Raw genomic sequence first — 26,853 nt, forward strand, 5'->3', positions numbered from 1 at the left:
ATAGATGGCAGCCCACCAGGATGCCCCGTCCCTGGGATTTTCTAGGCAAGAACACCGGAGTGGGTTGCCGTTTCCTTCACCAATGCATGAAAGTGAAAAGTGAAAGTGAAGTCTCTCAGTCATGTCTGACCCCTCAGCGACCCCCATGGACTGCAGCCCTCCAGGCTCCTCCGTCCATGGGACTTTCCAGGCAAGAGTACTGGAGTGGGATGCCATTGCCTTCTCCAAGCTTGCATCCTGTATAGTAGTATTTTGATGGGTGCAAAAGTCTGTTTTCCCTGATACATTGCTCTCAGGTTATAAGGTAAGAGTTTAGAGTAGACTACTTCTCACTGACTTAGTCACTTACTCTTAAGACCCATGTACTTTGTATGGGAGTCTAACTGTCAATGTCTCAATTGATTTATCTTGCATAGGGAGGCAGAATGACCAAGTTGTGATTACAGGAAATAATATATCCTGTGACCAGCTATTGCCTATTCATTAAAGGATGCTGAGGATACCAGACTTCTAAGGAGAGATTTATGTGATGGATGCATAGACAGCCACATATGAATCTAAGGGAAAAATCCAGGTGGATCTCTGTATCATTTTTGTGTTAATGACCATAGTAATAAACATGTCCATTTTCATTTTTTTATTATTTTTATTTTTTAAATATAAATTTATTTATTTTAATTGGAAGTAACTATACTTAAGCATCACTGGCCAGATGTTTCTTGCCCAAATCCAGAGACTCACATACAGTAATCTAAAATCAGCTCCAGTATACCAACATATATTGAGAGAAGATCGTTGATTACACACATGGTAAGGTGCTCCTCAAAGGAGCCAGGCAGATTCAATAAGGTCTTACCACTTTCTGCTTCTCCACTCAGCACAGTGAACCCCTCCTCAAATCTGTATAGTTTGATTTCCTCCTTCCTTCCATTCTAATTATACCTGTGTTTGTTTGTTTTAAATACTGGATTTAAAAAGTGTTTCTGTAATACTAGTTTGACAGCCTGCTAGCAGAGTTGATGACACATTAGGTTAAACATAGATGGATTTTTCTTTTCTAAATAGCTGTAATCACCTTTTAGTTGCATGTGTGCTTTTTAAAGTTCCATTTCAATTTCAGTAACTATACCTGAAAATGCAAGGTATATCCATCAGGACCAAACAATGCTTACTTTCTATTTAACCTCTGAATGCCTTGGGTAGGTGAAGTGTTCCTATGATAAGAACAATAAGAGTAAAGTTTTTGATTATAAAAATAATCATTGTTTTTCAATTTTCAGAGAAGCATAGTTGCTAGAATAACAATATTTGTCTCAAATCCTGAGGCAGACAAGAGAACTGGGACAGTAGTTTAATATCTAATTACTCCAGATTCTCCATTTATGTTCATTTGCCTTAAAAGGAATACCTAAAAAGTAACTGAAAAGAATCCTGTCAATCACTGATTTTACTGTTTTTGCTTGATGGTATGTGTGAAAGTGATAGCCACTCAGTCATGTCAAACTCTTTGCAACTCCATGGACTGTAGCCCACCAGGCCCTGATGTCCATGGGATTTCCCGAGCAAGAATACTGGAGTAGGTTACCATTTCCTCCTCCAGGGGAATTTCCTGACCCAGGCATCAAACCTAGGTCTCCTGCATTGCAGGTGTGTGTGTGTGTGTATATATATATACACACACATATATATGTATACATATATATGTGTGTGTGTGTGTGTATATATATATATATATATTTTTTTTTACCATCTGAGACACCAGAGGAAGTAGAATATGTACCAATACTAATATGTGCCAAATCTTAACTAAATATTACAGATGAAAATGAAATTAGTTCCTATTTTTGAGAGGTCTGCAATCTGAGTGAAAATCAGATATGATCAAATGATTATTATTATAAGAGGAGTAAATTCAGTACCTTGGTAGCACAGTCAAATGGTTCTTGGCTATTAAAATTGTTTAAGATCATGAAGTTGAGTGTCATTAACCCTATAGACTTCTGATTTCTTATACAACCCTGGGCCATCACTCCTCTGAGTACCTTCGTGAGTTGAAGAGGACTTTTCAGCAGATGGATGGATAGGTTAGGGAAGCCGCTTCTGAACTTGCTGAGCATAAAGGGATTATGCTTGAAACTTTCTTAGATATGAGAATGTTGCTGAGCCTAATGGTGCCAGGAGTTTTCCACCAATAACATGGGAGTCAGAACACAGACGAAGCTATTGAGGGAAAGAAGTAACAGACTTGGAATCAGTGACCAGGGAAACATTTTTAAAAAGAAGTGATTGATTCCACAATATTCTATCCCTGCATTTTTGTTTCAGTTGGAATCTCTCCAACAGCCACTCCCTGGTTGGCAATTCATGAAACCAATACTTGTGTGTATGCGTATATGCATGCCCTCAGTCATGTCTGACTCTTTGTGATCCCACAGACTGTTGCCCACCAGGCTTCTCTGGCCATGGGTTTTCCCAGGCAAGAATATCAGAGCAGGTTGCCAATTCCTGTTCCAAGGGATCTTCTCAACTCATGGATCAAACCAGAGTCTCTTACGTCTCCTGCATTGGCAGGCAGATTCTTTACCACTGCTCCACCTGGGAAAGCCAAACCAGTACTTGATATATATTTATTGTCTTTCTAAAAGTATATTTTAATCGTATTGAAAGGATTCTGTAATATCTCTTAAAATAGTGAGATAACCATGGAATAACATCCCCAGGGCTTGACTCAGTTATGTTTTCTGTGAATGGGGTACTTCCTTAGATACACAGAGCTTGAGTTTTCTTCTTTTTTTTTATTTTCCCCTTGGTCTTTCTTGGTATTACCTATCAAAGTTAGACCACTGGATAAGATGTGTCTTTATTCTGAGCTAAACGCTGGGTCATGTTTTGTGTTTCTTTTAGCATAGGGTAAACTGTAAAAAGGATTCAAAAACATTGAGAATAAGAGGGAACTTAGGCTGTAAAAGCCGGGCAGCAACCTAATGGCTTAGTTTCTGCCTTCAGGCCCTACCAGTTTTCATTAGTGATAGGAGAGAGTTTGTTAAAAAAAAAAAACAAAAAACTAATTTTCCTTATGGATAGGAGACAGATTGTTAAAAATTTCAGTGGATTAAATATGCAGCATATTTCTAAAGAACAGTATGATTAAAAGGAACATGAGGCTATGCAGCTTTAGCTTTGAGAAATGTAGTTCTTTGCTATTGGGTATTTGATTGTATTTAATGGCCTTCAAGTAAAGCATATTACAAGAACCTGGTGTTTCATTAACTTACAAATGATTGTACTTTATAAACTATGTATAAGTGAATGTTGAGTCTTTCCAGAGAGATTACTTAGAAAATTAGCTTTAAACCAAAAAATGTTGATACATACAATTTCATATTTACTATAGCTTTGAGCCACAGAAGCCTGGTTTAGGAGTTTAAAAACTAACACTCTAAACTGAGACCCTATGTGGTATGAATTTTAATTAAATGAACATTATTTTCATATCATAACAATTGCTTAGTTACAAGTGACTTTAGGGGCTATATATTTTACTTGTTTTCTGTTGTGTAGCATGTGATGTTATGAGTTTAATCTCAGTGCAGATGATGTTAACAGAAGGGTAAGAAAGGTTCCTGGTGTAGGGAATTGCAAGCTTTAGAAAATACTGTTGTCTCTTTGATTAAACAATCTGTGAAGGAAATGAGCCCTGGAAGATACATATAATAATTGAGTTGTTAGAAATTAATCCCCCACACCTGGCATTGTCCTCATAAGACTAAAGTTAAGAAATTTTCAGAAGTGCATTTAACAGCTGCATTTTAGCTTTTCGCTTCTCCATCTCATTATACTAAAACCTAGGACTGTTTGGTTGTTTTGCTATGAAAAATAGTTTTAATCATTGAAACTATAACCTGCAATCCCCTTTACTACCAGAATGGTGACTCTTTCACATCCCCTTTATGTCTTTAAAAACTTAAAAATGACATTAGCCTTTGAAAAATAATGTAAAAATGAATAATGAGGTAGTCAGCACTTCTGAAACCATGTTTCAAAAGAACAGAGATTTGAAAGAAAAAGCCTGCTTAAAGTGCTAAGGAGCATTGCAGAGTGGCAAGAGGTCAATGCCTAGGAAAGGAGAGAGTAATTTAGTAGAATACAAAGGCTCTCCTTGACAACGAGACCATTTACTCTTTAAAATATTATAGCAGTTTGAATTGGGAGCTTTACCAGCGTTCACAAAGTGGAATGAAGGTGTTGCCAAAGAAAGTAGTAAAAACCACCTCAGTCAAGACCCTTGTTAAGGAATCCAAAATTACTTCAACAGTCTTTCAGACCATCTCTTGGTCTCCTTGATCCGTCCTCTAATCCATCACGAACAGCATTGCCAGACCAGTCTTCTTAAAACATTGCTTTCGTCATGTTAGTCTCATGGCTACATACTCACAGCAAGATGGATGTGACAGTTCTGTCCAAGATGAACTGCAGATAGGGAGGTTAGTAATTAGGATGTCAACAGAAAGAATGCCAGGTGTAACAGGGTAAAAGTCACAAAAAATTGTGGTGATCCTGATTTAAAGAAAGAAACAAATGAGAGAGGATGTGAAGAAGGAAAAAAGACTGTGACAAATGGAAACGGACAAGGCCTGATACCTCTTGGATATGAGAAGCAAAGAAGACAGAAGGGCATCAATGATGGTCTGGAGCCCTGAGAATGTCAGCTTGGTACCACAAGCTGCTTATCCTGAACGAGCATTTACATGTCTTGCAGCGCAGTTTCTGCAGGCCTAAATACAAGAATGATGGAATGTATAATTTCTTAGGTTGTTCAAGTTTTACAACTTGGGTTAGCTGTTATAAAGGATTTTAAGCCTCTGCAATTGAGCAAATGGTGATAGTACAAAAAGCAAAGAAATCAAAAGGAGACATCCAAAAAAATCTGCAGGAAAGATAATTGGTTCTAAAATGGAGTCTTCACATGAGAGTGCTGATAAGTTTGTGGAAATATTCAAGAACACTTAAAAACTATTTATTGGTATCACTGTGCTCCAGAACAAACATGTTCCTTGCCTCCTTTGGTGAAGTTAATTCATATACATGTTTAGTATGCATTAGAGAAAAAGTGAAAGAGTGAAAGCAAAAATGAGAAAGGACACCATTTAGAAGTGATGGCAATTCAACATGCCAGTTCCCTATCTTATTAGCACATGCCCAGAATGGATAAGAGGTGGAAGATAGAATATGCTGTAACTCATAGTTGAGAACAGTATTGTCCCACTGCACATAATTTTCTGTATTTTTCATACAACCATGGCATCTAAACTCAAACCAAGTGCAGTCAACCCCTTGCTATCTTCAGGAGATTGGTTTCAGGGCCCTCACAGTTACCGAAATTTGAAGATGCTCATGTCCTTTATATAAAAAAAGGTTTAGTATTTGGGCATAACCTATGTACATCCTGCTGTATACTTTTAATCACCTCTAGATTACTTACAATAGCAAGTAGAATATAGATTTCCTTCTCCAGAGGATATTCCTGACCCGGGGATTGAACTCAAGTCTCCTGTGTTTCCTGCGTTGCAGGGTGATTCTTTACTTGCTGAGCCATCAGAGGCTCCCAAATACTATTTAGATAGTTGTAAATGCTATGCAGGTAGTTGCCAGCACACAGAAAATTCAATTTTCACCTTGGGGAATTTCTGAATTTTTTTTTTCTAAATATTTTCAATCTGCCGTTGATTGAACCTAGGGATATGGAACCGGTAGATCCCTAGGGCTAGCTCATCTCATTCTCCATCAAAGAACTAATGATACTGCAAGGTAAAAGGAAATATGGCTGTACTTGTTTTATTGAGATATCGTGTTGGTCTCTAATGTAGCTCCTTCCACCGGGATCATCAGTGATAGTTTAGAGGACTAGATATGACTTTCCATAAAGACAACCATCCTACTTTATGCCTACAGTTCACAGTATCCAGGAAATAATGAAGAGGAGTCTGGAATGATTAGTACTAGGGAGAATCTTTATGCTTTGAATTTTATTTCTAAGTCAGAGCTTAAATAATTGAGAGGATAAAAGCAGTGTTTTTCAAGATTAGAACTAGCAGAAAAAATGAACTTGGTTCGAGCATCTAGGAGGCCTTTGTCTAACATAAATAACTGGAACCAGGATTATATATGAGGGTTAGGCAAGGAATAAACCCAGCCAAGACACATGCTCATCAGGGCTGAGGCACTAACCAAAATAATATCAGAGGAAAGAAGCCTAGACCAAAGCTGAGTCAGAAGAGGAAGTTAATGGTGCTCAGAATACCACACGGGGTGCAATTGCAACTTTGGCTTGCTGCCCTTTTCTTTAATTCTTTAAGTAGATAGCTACCCACAAGTGTGTGTCTGCGACTGTGTCTGTTACTAATATGTTCCCTAGTTGGAGGAATGTAGCTTAGCCACAGGGCAGCAGTGGGCCAGCATACATTCAATCAGTTTCAATGATGTTCCTATTTAGACAAGTCTATAATGAAATAAAAAAAATTTTAATGAAATTAAAAGACGCTTACTCCTTGGGAGGAAAGTTATGACCAACTTAGATAGCATATTCAAAAGCAGAGACATTACTTTGCCAACAAAGTTTCGTCTAGTCAAGGCTATGGTTTTTCCTGTGGTCATGTATGGATGTGAGAGTTGGACTGTGAAGAAGGCTGAGCACCGAAGAATTGATGCTTTTGAACTGTGGTGTTGGAGAAGACTCTTGAGAGTCCCCTGGACTGCAAGGAGATCCAACCAGTCCATTCTGAAGGAGATCAGCCCTGGGATTTCTTTGGAGGGAATGATGCTGAAGCTGAAACTCCAGTACTTTGGCCACCTCATGCGAAGAGTTGACTCATTGGAAAAGACTCTGATGCTGGGAGGGATTGAGGGCAGGAGGAGAAGGGGATGACAGAGGATGAGATGGCTGGATGGCATCACTGACTCGATGGACGTGAGTCTGAGTGAACTCCGGGAATTGGTGATGGACAGGGAGGCCTGGCGTGCTGCGATTCATGGGGTCGCAAAGAGTCGGACACGACTGAGCAACTGATCTGATAATGAAATAATTGTTATCAATAATACATAATCTACTTACACATATTTTCTCAATTGGTGCTCACAACAAAGCCACTGTGAAGGTAATTTTTGAATTTTCTATGGATAATCAAGGTTCATAGAGTTTAAAAACTATTTACTGGTTGAGTCACTAGGCTCTTACCTTCTTCCAGTGACTAAGTCTTTGCCTGATAACCCACTTTAGTGTGTGGTCCTTAACTTTCCCCCTGGTCCTCAGGCTTCTGTCTCATACTTTCCATGTATTATTTCACAGATAAGAATCTTTGATTCCAAACAAAGACCATGGATAACTTAATATCTCATCTCTCCAGTGGCAAGGCTTACTCACTTGACCTTCCATGTTTCAGTCTTCTCTGTTACATGCCAGAGTTGGCAATAGGGAGATAAAAGTTACTAAGTTTTATTTCTCATTTTTTTGAAACCTATATTCTATCAGGGACATCCACATGAACAAACAAAATTCTGTTTTACAGACATTATGGGGAAAGACTTAGACCAACCATTCTCAAATACTTTTCAGCCTCAGTTCAACCAAAGAGTAGGGATACCATTCTCTCAGTAACAAATATTTAATTTTAACCCACACAGCTGCTGAGAAGTCCATCTGAAAAGTGGGAGTCATGATCTTACCCCTTCTTCATTCCCGTACTCCCAAGTCCCTCCCGCTGAGCATCCCTGATGTTGAGGTTGCAGTCAAGTAGAGTTAGTAGAGATGGGGAAGATGCACTTACACCTGCCTGATGGGTTGATGACTGTTACATTCAAGTTTAATTTGAGAGATCAGTCGTGTCACTTATGCCACTGAGTGAGGAGACCAGTACCAGTAAAGGAAATAACAGAGTTAAAATTAAACAAGTAGGGGATTGTGTAATTTCTCCAAGGATCTATAAGGAGTTCAAGATGACTAGAACAAGGAAGTATAGGGAGAAGTCCAAAAAGATGAGACTGGAGGAGAAATCATACCTTACTGAGTTCTGGTATATTGTGGGCACTGAGGCATATTGAGTGTAAAAGATGACATTTTCAAGTTTGTGTTCTAGAAAATCACTCTGTTAATGATGTTTAAAAAAAAAAAGTGGTCTGGCAAAAATTTTAAGATATTAGTTAAGATAGTAAAGCCTGGGCTAGGGACCATCAATGGGAAAGTTCAGGAGAGAGGCAACTGTGCATTTTATACTTTAGAACAAATGGAGATGCATGTTAATAATTGATGGTGTTTCAAAAACATTGGTAGCCAAGCAGCAATTGTAAGAGATTATAAGCCTGAATGCTTGTTAAACTTAGTTAAAAATTGCCCTGGGAAAGCAAAGTCATTTTATTCTTATTGCTAGTGATATGGCTGGACAGTTGCTCCAGTTTAGAAAAATAAGGATGCTTTGAGGAAGAATCACACAAGAGATAGTAACAAAGCACTGTTACTCATAATACCCAATCACTGTTGCTCTTGATGGCATTAGTTCAGTTCAGTCCCTCAGTCATGTCTGACTCTTTGCGACCCCATGAACTGCAGTACCCCAGGCCTTCCCTGTCCATCACCAACTCCCAAAGTTTACCCAAACTCATGTCCATTGAGTCGGTGATGCCATCCAACCATCTCTTCCTCTGTTGTCCCCTTCTCCTCCCACCCTCAATCTTTCTCAGCATCAGGGTCTTTTCAAATGAGTCAGCTCTTCGCATCAGGTGGCCAAAATTGATGACTTAAAGGACAATAATTTGGAAAAAGCTCCAGACAATGACAGTTCTGAGTTGAAGAGTAATTCTGAAAAGCTGGACTCTGAATAATAATTTGTTTTGTTTATATTTTCCTTTTCATATGTAAGAAAAATATGTATGACATATGACAGAAATCTATGCCACAGAGTCACTTAAAGAGGGCCCTTCAATAAGTATAAAATTTAAATTCTAATTTCAAGGAGAGCATGGTGTCAGAGATTAATTTGATTTTTCCCCAATGGTATACAAAATAACATTTCATCTTATGACAGATAGTATCTTAGTTTTGATGAGATAAAGAATCAATAAATCTTTAGGAATTGCTGATTAATTGCCTGTGGGGAGAGTCGTCAATTACACAAACACAAATACTCATTCATTGTTGACAATAATGGAAATCTTTTCCAGAAAATGAAGAAAAGGAAAAGAAAATATCCTGAATGACATATCCTAATATGCTGCAGGTGAATAAAGTGTATCATGGTCATCAAGAAAAGTGTTAAAATGGGTGTAAAATACATCACATTAATCAGGAAAAGCAATATTGGTCATTGGTATGTTTATCATTAAGTAAGGTAATAAATGCAGAGAGTTGTTTTTTAAAGTCTGAAAGGGTGTACAGCTGTACTAGAGGAGAGGGAGTTAAAATGATTTAGTTGATCTTTTACATTGCCTTAATATTCCATAATGCTAAAAAAGATTGATTATATAACCCTGCCTAATAATTGCCTTGGAAACATAGAAATAAACAGAAGTATTATGGTTTTTTTAGGCTTATAGTCTTTTTTTTTAATTTTATTTTATTTTTAAACCTGAAACACTGTATTAGTTTTGCCAAACATCAAAACGAATCCGCCACAGGTATACATGTGCTCCCCATCAATTTAACAACTCCTTTGGATATAAGCAGAGTCTACCAATTTTCTGATTTCTGATGGAAATCAGCAAGTCTCCAAATGTTACCAATTAAGCATCAAGCTTCCACATGTGGAAATAGCACATCTTTGTCCCATAATCAGAAAGTGCTACTTTCAGGAAACCTGCTTATAGTTTTCATGCATTACTCCTCCTGTGTCTTCTTAGAGTTCTTTTTCAATCTGAATAGACTCAGTATGTTATCAGGTCAATTTTGGAGTAAAAATAACTGCTGTGTATTTGGTAAAATCAGCTTTACCCCTCCTACCTGTGTGTCAGATTTCTTAAAAATTACTGAATACCATATATATCTTTTAGAAAATTTGTATTATTTTTTTCTGTAATGAAATAATTAACTTGATTAATTAACAAGGTATAAAGTCAGTAAACTCCTTTTAGTATAATTAGGCAAAGAAGTAAGAAATAAAACCATGAAAAATATGAAAACTTTTTAAGAGAACAAATGTTAAATTAGAATACATCTCACTTAATTTAGCCTAAAAAATTATATCCATTGTCAATTATATGTGGTCATTGACGTTCCAGACATTTCTGTGGATTTCCTGATGCCTTTGTCTCATTTGTAATGCCTGTAGTCTAAAGACTCCTTTTTCATCAGGGGAACACTTGAATAGCTGGAGAGGAACCACTTGGGGAGGATTGGGACTATTTTATACAGTGATACAGGGCTTCTAATCTGAAGATAATAGCCTTTGAATACATTTTTTAAATTCAAATACTAGAAGCACCTCTAAATCAACTGGGACAGGCCTCTGAATTCTCCTACAAAATATATACACTATATTACACATATATACATATATATATGTATGTTATTAATATTAATATCAGATCAGATCAGTCGCTCAGTCGTGTCCGACTCTTTGCGACCCCATGAATCGCAGCACGCCAGGCCTCCCTGTCCATCACCAACTCCTGGAGTTCACTGAGACTCACGTCCATCGAGTCAGTGATGCCATCCAGCCATCTCATTCTCTGTCGTCCCCTTCTCCTCCTGCCCCCAATCCCTCCCAGCATCAGAGTCTTTTCCAATGAGTCAACTCTTCGCATGAGGTGGCCAAAGTACTGGAGTTTCAGCTTTAGTATATAGTGTATGCTGCTGCTGCTAAGTCGCTTCAGTCGTGTCCAACTCTGTGTGGCCCCATAGACGGCAGCCCACCAGGCTCCCCCATCCCTGAGACTCTCCAGGCAAGAACACTGGAGTGGGTTGCCATTTCCTTCTCCAGTGCATGAAGGTGAAAAGTGAAAGTGAAGTTGCTCAGTCGTGTCTGACTCTTAGCGACCCCATGGACTGTAGCCCCCCAGGCTCCTCCGTCCATGGGATTTTCCAGGCAAGAGTACTGGAGTGGGGTGCCATTGCCTTCTCTGGTATATAGTGTATATTATATAATATATAATTATATTAATATAGTTATATATATTTATATATATGTTATTAAGAACATGATGTTCAAGGCAAGACACTTCCACAATGGATATCAAGCTCTACCAGGTATTTCTAGGCCTGGGGAAGTTGCTGTCCTTAAGATTTAACAAGGGTAAAATGGGATTAATGGGAAGCCTCAACTCATATTGTTGTAAATGTGGAATTGTATAATCATGAAAGCAGTAGAGTACGATAGTGCTAACTCTGACTTAGATCATGATCTTTGGGATGATTCTGAACTATTCTGTGCCTTCATTTCTTCATCTATAAAATGGGAGAAATAATTGTACATATTCCTCAGTGGATTTTTTTGAGAATAAAATGACATAATACTTGTAAAGATTGAATTTGATGATTAGTATTATATCTGGCTCCTGGTAAGCACATTTAAATGTCAGCTAGAATTAGCTAGTTTGCTGGCTACATTAGAGACAGCATAATCCAATCAGCTATTACATAAAGGGGTGAAATCAAACAGCTCTTCCCTAAAATTAGATTTCCCTTCAGAATTACCTGCCTGCTCTTGCCCCTGTTGGTGACTGCCTCTGACCTCCTCCTCATCCAGCCTAACTAGTTTCTTCTGGATTTTAACAGATATCAATTATTTCATTATTTACATTGTTCTTTCCATGCTTCACCTTTTTTTGGTTGTTATTTAATCACTCTCAGACCTCTCCTGGTTAGGAAGCCTCTCAGTAACTATTACACAAATATTTGACATTTGTATAGCGCTTCACAGTATTTACCAAGCACTTCTCTATTCAAAAAGTGAGGCTATTAGGGCAAGATTTTTTTTTTAAGTTTGAAATAAAAGCTTTATTGTTACTTGATGGATAAGCTCTTTAAAATATATGTTTATCCAAACTTCTTAGAGTAATGGTAAAAATGTAAAACAAGAAAACACAACCTGATGAACTCTTTGGGTGCTACCTGTGAAGCTTAAGAGAATATATTTTATTGCATTACAGTTTTAAAAATTATAAAATATAGGTTTAATTAAATTAAATAACAAGCTCAGATGAGACAGAGATGAATTTTGGATCCATGTGTTCTAACTTTGGCTCAAGTTTGGCCTCGTTCCTTGTGTATCTCTTCTGATGAGACAAGCATAAAGGTGAAGTGTGATTCAAGAACATATCTGTGCATTATTTATTCCTGAATCTGTGAATATATACAGTTACTCCAAATTCTAGATGGGCTTTGGAATTTAAGTTCCATGAGAAGGAAAACGCAAAGACAATAAATAATCTGTTATTGATAGGAAGAAAATACATGACTCACTTATATAACACTTTGCAGTTTATAAATCACTTTCTCAACCATTATCACAATTGAATATGTTTCTTTACAAAGTTATTAAAGTCACATTATTTAGGAGTCAAAACATTTCAAAACACTTTGAGGCAGTGAGTTAGTATGATTGCTATGTAATGTGGTGGAAAGACATTTATTGATGAACATTTTATGCCATTATTATTCTGTTCACAGAGGAGTGAAAGTAGAAACTGCAAGGAATCAGAGTCTTAGATTGGAGCAAATGAAACTAAAAAATGCTTTGGAAACCCACTTACATAATCCTTTCCCATCTATTTATTTATTTATTTTCACATATATTTAGTGTTTGAGATGTGCATGTGGTGGGGGAGGTTCAAGCATGAACAAGCAGGGAGTCACACTGAGATAGCAGTAGTCTTTCTGAAGATGAGTGTTCAGAAGAAAAAAATATATACTGTACTTCTGTACTCTGCAGTTTCTTGGAGTTCATGAGAAAATGTTGCCAATGCGTCTTTTGTGATCTCAATTCTTGCTCTTTGTCACCATGACGATCACGGCCCTTGACCTAGAGAGTGTCTTATGTACTCAGTCATGTCTGACTCTTTGCGAACCCATGGACTGTAGCCACCAGGCTCCCCTGTCCATGGGGATATTCCAGGCAAGAATACTGGAGTGGGTTGTCATGCCCTCCTCCAGGGGATCTTCCCAATCCAGGGATGGAACCCAGGTCTCCCACGTTGCAGGCAGATTCGTTACTGCTGAGCCACCAATCAGCTGCTCTAGAGTGTCAGACAACAGAAGCTGTATTAACTCCTTTTTCACAGGTTCAGTGGTGGACCACTTAACTGTTGAATGTCATCTCCAGCTACCACACCCTGTGTCCCCTCCCTTCTTTTATTCCTTCCCATGCTTTCTTTCCCCTTCCTTAGTCTCTGCCCCATAATTACTTTTGTCCTGTATTCTGTGACCTATAGGTAACTCTTATTTCAGGTGCATGACCTTAAGTATACTCTGTTCATCACTGGGAGAAGGCAACGGCAACCCACTCCAGTACTCTTGCCTGGAAAATCCCATGGACAGAGGAGCCTGGTAGGCTGCAGTCCATTGGGTCACTAAGTGACACAGCCATGTACAATGGTTTTAATATTTCACATGTATTACTGGATTTGCTCCTTATTTTCAAACATGTAAGTTATGGCATTATTACTATTTATTACATCTTCATTAATATTTTGCTGTACTATTTTATATGAGTTGGATGATGGATTTTTGCAAATTGTCCAAGATCACCAAATTGGAAGTATTAGAGTTCAGACTGTTGGCTACTAAGAGATACAACAAGACAAAGGTTCGCCTTTGTTAAATTAAGCAGCAGGAATGAAAAGACAATCTTTGTGTTAGTGAAAGCTGAATATTAAAATGCTGATAACCTATTATTGGCTGTTGCAGCCTGTTTCAAAGGCAGAGCTGCCCAGCTAAAACATTGTGCCCGCATTGTGATACTTCTGGTGCAAAAGCTGGCTCTCAGCTAGAGGTTAGCAGGAGTTGTGCAGTTCAAGTGAGCAGAAGGGGATGATGATGTTAGCACCTTTTAGGTTGTATAAAAAGACTGGCTTTGATGCAAGAAAAATCAAATTCAATGTATTACATTTATTTTAATAAATATTAATGTATTATTTTAAATTGCAGATATAACACATGCTTATTATAAAAATTTGAACATTACTAAATTTATAACAGAGGGAGTCTTCTCTCTTTCTCTCATCTAATTTTATTCCATGGAGGTAAGTATGGTTATCAATTTGGTGAATATATTTCTAGACATTTTCCATGCGTATATAAGCACCCATGCATATGAGGGTCAATAGGAAACTTAGTAATATGGAAATGTGCTTTCTTAACATACTGTATTTTTTATATATGCACATGTTTATTTAACTTATTTACATTAATGATTGCATCATTTCCATTGTGTAATATTCTATAATTCATTCAATCAGTATACTGTTACTGAATATTTAGGTTACCTAGCTTTTGTTGTTAGTAGAAAAAGTTGCAGTGAACATGCTTATACAACATTTAATCTTGTGCATTTATCTTTGGATAGTTCAGATAAGTGAAAATTATGGTACTGGGATAATCACTAGTATTATAAATATGTTGGTAAATTCTTAAGATTCTGCTTGGAATTCAATCTGTGAAGACACAATGTACACACACAAAAGAATAGTATTTTTGCTATAAAAGTATTTTTTTTTAAATCATTGCAGACAGATCAAACTTTCACCCAAACTGGTTTGATACTGTTTCTTCCTCTAGGTGCAAAGTTCTGTATACCTAACGATTTTAATTGTCCTCTCTGTGGTACAATAAAACAATGTGTCAAGCCAGACTGTATATAATTCTTCAAAGTATGAAACTATCTAAGATGGAGAGTGATCACTATGTGTGATAGTTGGTCTCTTACTTTGGGGCAAGGTCCTTGAGTCTTGGATTTTTGCTGCTGTCTTAACCAGTATAGTAATCCTTTAACCTTTCTTTCACAGACTTTTAACTACAGACAGTGGAGTTTTTTTTAATAGGAAGTCTATTCCCCATTGAAATCATTCCTTCTCCCCCTCTTTCAGAGCTGGTCGGGGACTTTATGGTATTGACAGTATGCCGGATCTCCGCAAAAAGAAAACTCTGCCTATTGTACGAGATGTGGTGAGTCACTCCTGTTTAATTCATTTTGACTGCATGCGTTGTCTTTATTAAATGTCATATTGTCCTTCTCATTAAATGCCTAGCCTGTAAATATTTCATAGCATAAAACACAGAAGAAGGTGGATGCTAGCAGCATTAGGCTTATTATTTCTTTAAAGTCGATTAGATGGAGGAAATAGCTCTAACCTTTTGACAGCTTTTGATATTAGGTGAAATTACAGATTGAGTTAAAATAGTGCTATAATTGAGCAAAAAGGAAGTCACACAACATGCCAAGCAGTCTTCTGCAATTGGGCTTTGATGTGCTCAATTTTATAAATGACCATGAGTTTAATTTGCAGTGGAAGGCTGGATTTGAAGTCTTCACCTTAACCCTATAATCTTCAGCATTTTATAAAGCAAGCAGACAATGTTAATCAGTTCTTTATTCTTTAAGATCACATCTAACCAAATTAATAAGCTGTTTCACTCTCCAAAGAAAACCATAGCTTCCAGGTCATTAAAGCCTATATTAGCCCTGAACATAACTCTGAATAACAAACTCTCCTATAAGGAAATATGCTAGAGACTGCTGAGAAATGAAAAGAATTAATAATAGTCTGTATTAAAGTCTAAAAAATAGCCCATCAACAGGAAAAAGAAATGTTTTCTATCATTCACAGTGTTTTCATGTTTTGGAGGCATATTCTTAATGGTTTATTGCATGAAAATATATTTCCCCCAGAGAAACTGAAGTTTCCCTTTTACAACAATGTACACAGATTCTTGATACTGGTATTTTTTAATTTTGCTGTGATAACCTTTATCTGAAGGTCATCACTTTAGCTTTAAATTAGAAAAGACAAAGTCTTTCCTGCAAAAAACTTATGCTGGAAAGCATGATATGTCTCTACAGTTATCTCAGATTCCTGCCGTTGTAGTGTGACATCATTTTTTAGCATTAGGCTTATTTAACATTATTATGTTCTTTTCTCATATGTCTAATTATTTATATTTTATTTTCTCTATCACTTGGACTCTTCAGGCCATGGTAAGTGATTTTAAATTTATTTAATTAATATTTGGCAGTCTTCTCAAACACTACTCTTAATCATGCCCTCCAAGAGAACATGGTAGGGAAATAAAAAGACAGAAACATATAAGAATAAGAAGTTTGGGTTCTATAAGGATTTAACATCTCCATTCTGAAAGATAGAACAATTTATGTAAATAGCAAGTGCAAATATGGACTAAAATAGACTAAAAACATAATTTGAGGAACAGTAGTTGTCAGCAATAACAGACTATCTTTGGAGATAAGTGCCCTATAAGTTTACATGGTAGGGGTGGAGACAGATGGAAAGTCACCTCCCTGCTTAGGACTGTACTGTACTTAACTATGCACAGTGTCTTTGTGGCTCCAAGTAGACATATTTCTGACCCCTAATGGAGGAGAATATTTACTATTCCCATGTAGAACTGATTTCCACAGTTCTCTATAGTACCATTGAGTACATTAACCTTACATCGTGTATGTTTCTAGTGGGAGCCGTATAATGGTTCTATTTTACAGGGGAAACTAAAGGAATGTAACTCTTACTTAAAATCACCTAAGTTACCAGCATTGAGTGAGGAGAACAAATCTGGGAATGATGATTCTCACTTGATAAAATGCATACTTGGTAAGAAAATACATTGGCTAGATATGGAAGCATATTCCAGGAAACTATAGACAACTCAAGAATCATCTAATACCTGTTGTGATTCAGGGCTATCAGAGAGGTGAGCTGGCTCTATATCAATGGTCATGTTTTATGAAGGCATGTGATTATGGTTTTCTTGGAGGAAAAACAATGTTTTAGAAGTCTCATACTAGCCTAGAAACCTTGGGTTACTCAGTCTTTCTTACTGGGCCTCAGTTTTATCATCTGTAAAATGTAGGGTCTGGGTTTGATGATCTAAAAGGGAGTTTTTTAGCTTTAATGTTCTGTGATTCCACATTCTGGATGAATTGGCTGACTACTGAATATAGTATGTCCCTGTTACCTAAAGTGTGAACAGTGATAGTCTATACTCTTACATTTTCATCTTCTGCTGAGTAATAGGTAAATAACAGTCACCTCATGTATCAGTAACTCATGATTGTTTTTTTTTTTTTTTTAATTTTTTAAGACGCTGGCTGCCCGGAAGTCTGGACTCTCCCTGGCTATGGTGATTAGGACATCTTTAAACAATGAGGAATTGGTAGGTGCAGAGTCAGCTACTAACTATGTATTGATCATAGTCTGGGGAAAAGCATTCTGCTTGGGCTGCTTGTTTGTTATGTTTATTCCAAAGTTCTAGGAATAACTGGGAACATGCAGAAAGTCTCACCCTGAACAAATTTCCTCAAAGCCTCAGCTGCACTGTCATACAAATTATCCTGTGTTGCTCAAATATTCATGTACCTTCCCATCTTTACAAATGCTATTTCATCCAAACACAGTTTGCTTGTTATAATCCACCTGAAAATTCCTGCTAAATTTCTACATAGTCCACATGTTGCCTCGTTTTTGAGGCTTTCCCAAACACCTCCCTCCCCTTTTGGCTCAATTATTTGTTTCTTCCTCTGGGCCTTCCTAGCATTTAATCACAAACTCAAGAGGATGGTGTGATTAAGAGTGAAGGCTGCTTGGGGTGAATCCTATTTGGACCGCTAAATTAGCTTATTATATCTGGCAAGTTATGTAACTTCTCTGGGCCTGAGTTCTCTCATATGTACAGTGATGTGATAATAATACAGTAGATGAAGGAAGTGGATAAGTGTTTAACATGCTTGTGCATCCTAGGGTACAGTATACAATAAATACAAGCTGGTGCTTTTATTATTTTTGTTAGTACAATTTGATTATTTTGCATAAGCCTTCCCTTTTGACTCCATGAGGGTAAGAACTGCATCTTGTTTGATGTCCTTGTTAAATGTTTTTATCCCTATTGCTTACTACATAGTCTGGCATGAGATAGATGCTTTGTCAATTCCTTATTGAATGAAAGAACCAACATGATTAGAAGGTAGAAATAGATTGCAAATATCTAGATCAGGGATTCTTGAATTTTGCTCATTAGAATTGCCTGTGTGTGTGTGTGTGTGTGTGTGTGTGTGTTGCTCAGTTGTGTCCTACTGTTTGCAACCCCATGGACTGTAGCCTGCCAGGTTCCTCTGTCCATGGAATTCTCCAGGCAAGAATACTGGAGTGGATTGCCGTTCCCTTCTCCAAGGGATCTTCCCAACCTAGAGATTAAACTCAGGTTTCTCCTGCACTGCAGGCAGATTTTTTACCATCTGAGCCATCTAGAATCACCTAGGGGAGCTTTTAAACCCTGATGCCTGGGTCTCACTCCCATGAATGATTTAACTGGCTTCAAGTGTAACCTGGATAAGCTAAATCACTTCAGTCGTGTCTGACTCTGTGCGACCCCATAGACAGCAGCCCACCAGGCTTCCCTGTCTCTGGGATTCTCCAGGCAAGAACACTGGAGTGGGTTGCCATTTCCTTCTCCAATGCATGAAAGTGAAAAGTGAAAGTGAAGTCACTCAGTCGTGTCCTACCTCAGCAACCCCATGGACTGCAGCCTACCAGGCTCCACTGTCCCTGGGATTCTCCAGGCAAGAACACTGGAGTGGGTTGCCATTTCCAGTTAAAAAGAAAAAAACCTCCCAGGTAATTCCAGTTCCAATGAGCAGTGGATGTTGTGCCATGGTAACTGCATCCTGCCAGCCACTACTCTGGGGCTTGTATCCAGGAAAATTTATCTGTGCCCCTGTGCCCAGATTATTGCAACTGTGTACTACTACCTCCTCCAATTTTAGAGACTATGTCTTTCTTAGAGAATAAAAACATGGCCACTATTATTACTTGTTTTAAATTCCTATATACTTGACACGTAAACACCATTATTTACATTTTTGTTTCTCATTTTCTTCTTCTTTCATTGTCATCTTCCACCCAAAGCCAACCTTTCCTAGGTCTCCATCAGCAAACCCCGCTCAGCCCAATACATATCAGCAGTAGTACATGTCTATTTGAATATCTGGGTGCTACAGCACATTCAGAACATTTTGTATTGTGCCGTAGTATTTTTAAAACATGACTGCTTTCCCAGGGGCTTATTTTTATCTGTTGGGTTTGTTATGCCATGTAATACTTCCAGTGTAGTTTGGATACAAGAGAAAATAAACATTCTCTGATACATGAAAAAGCCTCTTATTGCTTACTGAATCTCAGAGTATCCAGTCTTTTGCTTCAGAGGAAATAATCAAAATGGAAGGTTTTTATTGGATAGACTTCTAGACTGTTTTTTTATGTTTTAAAATATTGTCTTTGGTTTAAAGCACAAATACTCATCCCTATGAAAAGTTAAGAGAAAAGCAATAGAAATTAGAGGACTGCCACTACATTTTCTGAAGCTCTGACAGAGAGCACACCCTCACTGTATGGTTAAAATAGCTATTGGTCAACTGTTCCTTTACTTAAAAGTATTCATTTTATTTTAGTATTTAGTTTCAGAAAGCCTCTATAAAAGATTTTTCTGTGTGAGTGTTGGGTGGATGAACCAAGCCCAACAGTTCCTGCTAAAATTTATAAAGCCCATTTCCCTGGGGCCAGTGTCCCAAAAAGCAAATGAAATATGACTTCCATACAACAGGCATATTAAATCTCATTCTTGACAAGCTGTCACATTAAGTCATTACATGGGCAACTAATATAAATGCTGGAGTGAATAATTTCTAGTTCCTGGTGCTGCAAGTCCCAGGCACCCTCAATGTGAAGCATGAAATATTTGCCTTTACATGAAGAAAAATGACTTGGCCGTGTGGAAAAAGGTAGGCCTTCTATTTGAATAGCCCTATTCTATTTGAATTAAAGAGATGTACAGTAAAAATCGCAGTCATCTCTTCCAAGGAAGGAAAGTGCTATAAAATCTGAGGCAAGTTGACAGTGGGTAGGCCAGCACCATCTCCACTGACACACACTTGGCAGTGGGCAGATCACTGCCAAGTGCTCCATCCGTCACCAATTCCCACTCACCATGAGGAGCTACTGGGGTTGATTGGGAATCTCAGTCTAATTAGCCCTTAAGGCCTGAAATTTCTAAATAGTCCAATCTGGTTGAATAACACAAGACAGAATAACAATCTGGTATTCATACTCAGTAATCTGCCTGGTGCTATACTGCTTAGCTTTGTGCTTGCTTTCCCAGTGATAATTTCCTAGGTTTGGACCCAACAGTAGCACAATCAGAGCAAATCCACTCAACATTTCAACAAATATGGACTGTCTACTATGTTTCAGGCATTGTTTCAAATTTTGGAAATAAGGCAGAGAACAATTTATCTAAAAATCCCTGCCACCATGATGCTTATAATGTAGTGAAGGGAGAACTGAGATAACAGTCACCCAAGGACTGTTGCCATGGTTCTTAATAGAAGCTCTTAGGTGGTGGGGTATTTAAATTAAGACAGGCTTAGATGATGGTTATGGGAAACTCAGAGTAAAGAACCCAAATCACCAAGGCTAAAAGAGATTCTCAAACATGGTTTGTTCTATCTGGGTTGATGGCCATGTTTAGGAGGCTGGCCTAAGGGCAGGCTTATAGAGTGTGTGAATTCTCACTAAGGGTTGATTTGTCTAGGGATATAGAGGTCCTTCTTCCAATACAGGATTCAGGCTAAAGTAAAGGGACCGGCAAGAACTAGGTGTGAGAGTGATCAGGAAATCAGACATAGTCCTATTCCAGCATGACACTAGAAGAATGCTTGGGAGAAGGAAACAGGTCAGAACCACCTGCCTAGTATCTGGGATTCAGTCTGAAATTTGAAGGCTCACAGTTCACCCAAGGAGTCTGGCGTCCTGCTCAGAAACAGGAATACTTTCAAACCACATAAATGATTGTTGAAGTGATGTGATCTGAGTTTGAATCTCAGCTCTACCTCTTACTGCTTTTCAGAACACATTTCTTGTCATTACACTTTATCTCCCTCAGACTCATCCTTAAATTAATGCAGTAATACTTATTTCACAATGAGTGAGAATTAAGGAAATGTCTTGCCAGGCACAGCAATGGCCATCAGGGCAGTGAGGTAGGAACTTAAGGTGAATAATGCAGAGTACATGCTGAGCTCAGTGCATCCCTGTCACCTTTGCACCTGAGCGGCAGGTTACAGGGAGTATTGACAGGGGCTTCATAACAAGTAGTGTTGCTATTGGTCTTGCTTCTTGCCTTCTTCAAGAGCATGGTCCTAGGCTTGAGAAAATTGTTGGTCCAAGTCCTCCATTTATTAACTGAGGGAACTTGGGCAAGTTACTGAAATTTTCTTGGCTTCAATTTTCTCATATGTTTGCTAATTATGTAAAATGTTTGCATCCATATTCATTAGTAAAATGGCATATGATTTACCATGTCTTTGAACAATCATGGCATCAGTAATAAATTAATTTTGTTAAATAAGCTAGGGAGCTTTCCTTTTTGTCACTTCTCTAGGATGATCTATGTGAATTGTGTGTTGCTATACCTTGAAAGACTGACAAAATTTGCCTCTTAAAACCATCTTGTAGTTTTGTTTGGGGGGGGGGTTGTTTGTTTTATTTGAGGGTAGTTATTTGACTATTGAAACAATTTATTTAGTATAACAGTTCTATTCCTGTTATTTAAACATTTGTTCTTGAGTCAATTTTGATAATTTATATTTTTCCCAAAGGTTGTCTTTTTTTTCTAAATTTTCAGATTGAATACCATCAAATTGTTCATATAATTGTATCATTCATAAAAGCTTGAGCTGTTTTTTATCTTATTTATTTGTACTTTTTTCTCTTTTGTAAATCATTATACAAGAGATTCTCTGGCATTTGTTGACTCCATATTGTTGATTTGCTTTCTATTTCATTTATTTCTGCTCTTGTCTTATTTGAATTCATCTTCTGCTGTTTGTATTTATCCTGAAGCTATTTTTCTAACTTATTAAGTTGAATATGTAGTTTGTTAATTTTTATTGTTGCTGTTAGCTATTGTTGTTGTTCAGTCACTAAGTCCTGTTTGACTCTTTGCAACCCCATGAACCACAACATTCCAGTCTTCCCTGTCCTTCAGTATCTCCCAGAGTTTGCTCAAACTCATGTGCATTGAGTCGGTGATGCCTTTCAACCATTTCATCCTCTGTTGCACCCTTATCTTCTTGCCCTCAATCTTTCCCAGCATCAGGATCTTTAACTGTTGCATACACACAAAATACATACAGCATCAACGAAGTGAAAAACAGTACAAACACCTGTATATCCATCACTTAGCTTTGAGAAAAGAATATTTCTACCCTCTGTGTATTCCTTTCTCAATTTCTTTCTCCTTCCAAACTTCAAAGATTTTATATCTATCATTTTATTGCTTTTGTTTATATTTTTAACCACATGTGTATAACTTAATTTTCTTTTTGTCTTTTCTAACGTATGCATTTAAAACTATCCATTTTCCTCTTAGCACACTTTAGCTGCATTGTACAAATTTTGATATATAGTGCTTTTATTGTTGTTTAGATAGAATTGATTCGTAAATGGTCCAGTGATTAGTATTTTGACTCATCAGTTATATGGAAAGTGTTTTCATTAGTATTCCAAAGATAAGGGCTTTATTTTGTTACTGCATTGTATTCAAAGGAGATGGACTGTACTTCAGTCTTTCTTATTTAATTGAGGATTGCTGGACTTCCCTGGTGGCTCAGACAGTAAAGTGTCTGCCCGCAATGCCGGAGACCTGGGTTTGATCCCTGGGTCAGGAAGATCCGGTGGAGAAGGAAATGGCAACCCACTCCAGTACACTTGACTGGAAAATTCCATGAACTGAGGAGCCTGATAGGCTAGAGTCCATGGGGTCTCAAAGAGTCGCACACGACTGAGCGACTTCACTTTCACTTTATAGCTTAATACATGATCAGCATTGTAGATATCACATCTGAGCTTTTTCTGTTTTAGTACATAAGTTTTGGGGCTTCTATATCTCTAATAATTTCTTTCAACTTTTGCTAGTTGATTTTAATAATCATTTAAATGATTTTTCCTTAAAAATGTTCTATGTGATATTAATACAGCTACCCTAAATTTTAGTTCAGTTGGTAAAGAATCCACCTGCAATTCAGGAGACCCTAGTTCAATTCCTGGGTCAGGAAGATCTGCTGGAGAAGGGATAGGCTACCCACTCCAATATTCTTTGGCTTCCCTTGTGGCTCAGCTGGTAAAGAATCCGCCTGCAATGCAGGAGACCTGGGTTTGATCCCGGGCTTGGAGAAAGGTAAGGCTACCCACTCCAGTATTCTGGCCTGAGGAATTCCATGGACTAAAGTCCATGGGGTCACAAAGAGTTGGAGATAACTGAGTGATTTTCACTTTCACTTTCACTAAATTAGGTTAGTATCCTCTTTGATAGAACCTTTTATAGCCCTTTATTTACATTTTATTGTGTCTTTATTCATATCTTATAGAAAAACAACTTGATTTTAAAATTTAATTTCAGAATTTTCCTTTTTATGGGTGAATTCTATTTTATGGGCTTAGTTCTATTACTTTTTTTTGATTTACTATTTCTCTTCATTTTACTCTGTTTCCTTTCTAGGTTTATATTCTGTAGATTGAGTTTTCTTTAGTTTCCCTGTTTTCCATTAAATAGATTGAAGTTATCTATACTATTTATTTTAATAAAGTAGATAATTTTTAAATGTTTAATTAAAATACTTTTCAAATTTTAAAGTTGATCAATAACCCTGTCTTAAATACACACACACACACACACACACACACACACACACATAAAGATCTGAAAGTGCTTAGGCTTTGGTTACTACTCTCAGTGCAACATTAGGTAGGAGGCAAGTCTGAATGTCATATCTGAAAATGATACGAAAAGCCCAAGATCAAAGCCCATGGACTTTAACTGAATTCCAAACATATCTCCTAGGTTTCCAGAGAATCCACTTTTGTAATTTTGTCTTGAAGTTCCTTTTTAAAAACTTTCTGAGATAACTGGGAAATCTGTTTCTTTTGAGCCCCTTCTATATAGTAAAATGTTTTATTTTTTTCCCACAAAAAACAGTAAAATGATGTTTTTTTGTTTTTTCTGGCTAGGTTGCCAGATTAGTTTTTCAATATACAAACTGAATATACTAATATTTCTAGAAGATTGTTAGGGAAATCAAATGAGATAAATCGAGAGCACTTCAACCATTTTGGACACATGGTAAAAAGTGAGTGTTACTTGCTCAGTCATGTCCAACTCATTTCAGCCTCATAGACTGTAACCCACCAGGCTTCTCTGTCCATGGAATTCTCCAGGCAAGAATACTGGAGTGGGTTGCCACTGCCTTCTCCTGGGGTTCTTCCTGACCCAGGGATCGAACCTGGGTCTCCCGCATTACAGGCAAATTCTTTACTGTTTGAGCTACCAGGGGAGCCCCTTGGACACATAAATATGTAGTAAATATTAGTTATTATTTTTATGATTGTCTGCTTTCACCACACAGCTTTCCATAGATGCATGAGTGACTTTCTTAGTTACAAAAGAGAACAGTAGAATAGTTTCCCTTTAAGAGAGATGCTCACCCCTTTCCCTCTTTTCCTATTATAATATCCTAATCCTTCTCCTTCCTCTTTCATGACCTCTATCAGAAGATTTATAAAAACTCAGGCTCTGCCCCAACTGATGAGAACTAGACCTTTCCACATTAAAATGTCCAAAGTTTCCCCCAGTGGAGAAATTCACATTATTTTTGCCTCTTATATTTAATAAGTTACTCATCTTATACCACTTTATATATATATATTCATTGAAAGCTTGAATTGGAGAAAAACCGATACTTATAGTACATGACAAATTTGTCATAATTTGTTATCAGATCAAGTTCCTTGTAATATATTGGCATGAAACAAAATTATCTTTCAAGGTGTATATCCTGTATTGTCCTCTTCTTAAATTATTGAATCATCTATTTTATCACTCTTCTACTCTCTTTATTTGGACTCAATCTATTAGTTACTTAATCAGTGGTAATGTGAGTAAAAACAAACTACATAAAGTGTTCCATGTAGAGGCACATAACTTTTAGTCTCTGTACGTTCTGCTATAAAAATTTTGCCTGAGTAATTTTACCTTCTGATGTCAATCTTATGTAATGATTAGTTTGATTAAAAAATCAGTCCTGAAATTATGTCTGTTTTTATGCTCAGGATCTTATTCTACCATTGTTCTGTCCTCATAACAAATTTCAAAGGTCTCATTTATCTAACCTTTGCTCTGCAAATCTTTCTGATGCTTTTGTTCAGAAATAGCAAAATGATACATACAGGGCAGTAAATTGATTTCTTTTCTAAAAAGCATGCATTAAGCATGTGAAATACACTTAAAAACAGAAAGCATAATTTTTCCCTAGAATTATCAAAATGTGATTGTGTTTTAAGTATAAGAAAATGATGCTTTGCATATTTCTGTGAGGGAGTATGAGAAGAAAAATAGAACTTTATTAGTTAAGTCACTGGTTAACATGGGGGTGAGGGAAGAGAAAAGGTATGTGGCAAATGGAGGCAGCCAAGCTTTGTTCCTGTTTTAAGTGTCAACAGTTGGTAGATTGGAATTTTGGTGGCCCCAAAACACTGGTAATTGTTCTCAGTAGGAGGCTTGACTGCTTTATTTCTTGGACTCATTCTAATTTCCCCATATAGCTGTCAATAGGAAAGGCAATTTCAGAGTCCTAATTGTTCAGGAAGTGATTTAGTAGAGCAACTTGCTTTAAATTCCAGTTTCTCGGGGCATGAATTTTTAACAAAATCTACGTCTAAAATATGCGCATCTTCTCCTTTGTAGTCCATAGGTCATACTTGGTTACTAAGTCTTATCTGAGTGAAAGTGTTCCTTGTTCTCATTTCTACAGATCAAGGCACTGTTGAAACACAATAAAATTGCCTTATTTTCTGGAATCACTTCAGTAGTATAAAAGTAACGTTTGTTTTTACTTCTCTGCAAAAGCCTGATATCCTGGCTATGAATATAAAATTTCCTGGAAGAATATGGGTCAAACTATGCCTAAATTTGAAAGATTAAGCTATTTTTTATTTTAGTGCTTTTTCGGTTTATAAATTACTTCTGCAGTGAGCATAGATTTTATTATTATCAGAACATACATTTTAGCTAATAATATTACATTGACTGTACAAGATTTGAAAAGTTTAGAAACATTTAAAATAGATTAGTGGCAAGTCTCCCAAATCACTGAATCCACTCTGTCTCTCAGTCCTAATTCCAGTAATTAGGATTCTGTTTGCTCTTCGAACCATCTTCTCCATATGTCTGGTTCCTTGTTTACCTAGGCCAGAGACCCTCTCTTGATAACATAATTCTCAGTCCCCATCCTTTCACATCAGCTAGCATCCTATTACCTGCACCGAGTTCTCTTTCTATCTACTCTGTGTCCTTGTATGCGTGGGTATATATGTGTATATTTTTTCTCTTCTCGTTAATTCAATTCTTAATCCAAGATAAGTGGCAGACTTCCATTTCCCATGGTTCATTTTAGGGTTTTCCTTTGTTTTCTTCTGTTTTGTTTTCATTCAGTGCCCCATATCCTAGGTTTTCACCTTATTCCACAAAAGCTATGTCGTTGTAATCTTATTTGATCTGCTGTTATTTTGCTGCTAAAAATACACTCTTTC

The 26,853-nt window shown here is 37.2% G+C and overlaps 1 protein-coding gene across 3 annotated transcripts in view; it reads left to right on the top strand.

Moving 5' to 3' along the window:
* The window catches only part of UNC13C (unc-13 homolog C), an 855,380-nt gene that overhangs the window by 419,962 nt on the left and 408,565 nt on the right, over positions 1-26,853 (top strand). For all 3 annotated transcript variants that reach the window (XM_044925029.2, XM_044925027.2, XM_044925028.2), the window contains 3 exons: positions 15,070-15,148; positions 16,173-16,178; positions 17,300-17,371. In XM_044925029.2, the coding sequence (XP_044780964.2) occupies positions 15,070-15,148; positions 16,173-16,178; positions 17,300-17,371 (157 nt within the window). The remainder of the gene's footprint in view (positions 1-15,069; positions 15,149-16,172; positions 16,179-17,299; positions 17,372-26,853) is intronic.

Source organism: Bubalus bubalis, chromosome 11 (assembly GCF_019923935.1).
Source record: "Bubalus bubalis isolate 160015118507 breed Murrah chromosome 11, NDDB_SH_1, whole genome shotgun sequence".
Taxonomy (NCBI): domain Eukaryota; kingdom Metazoa; phylum Chordata; class Mammalia; order Artiodactyla; family Bovidae; genus Bubalus; species Bubalus bubalis.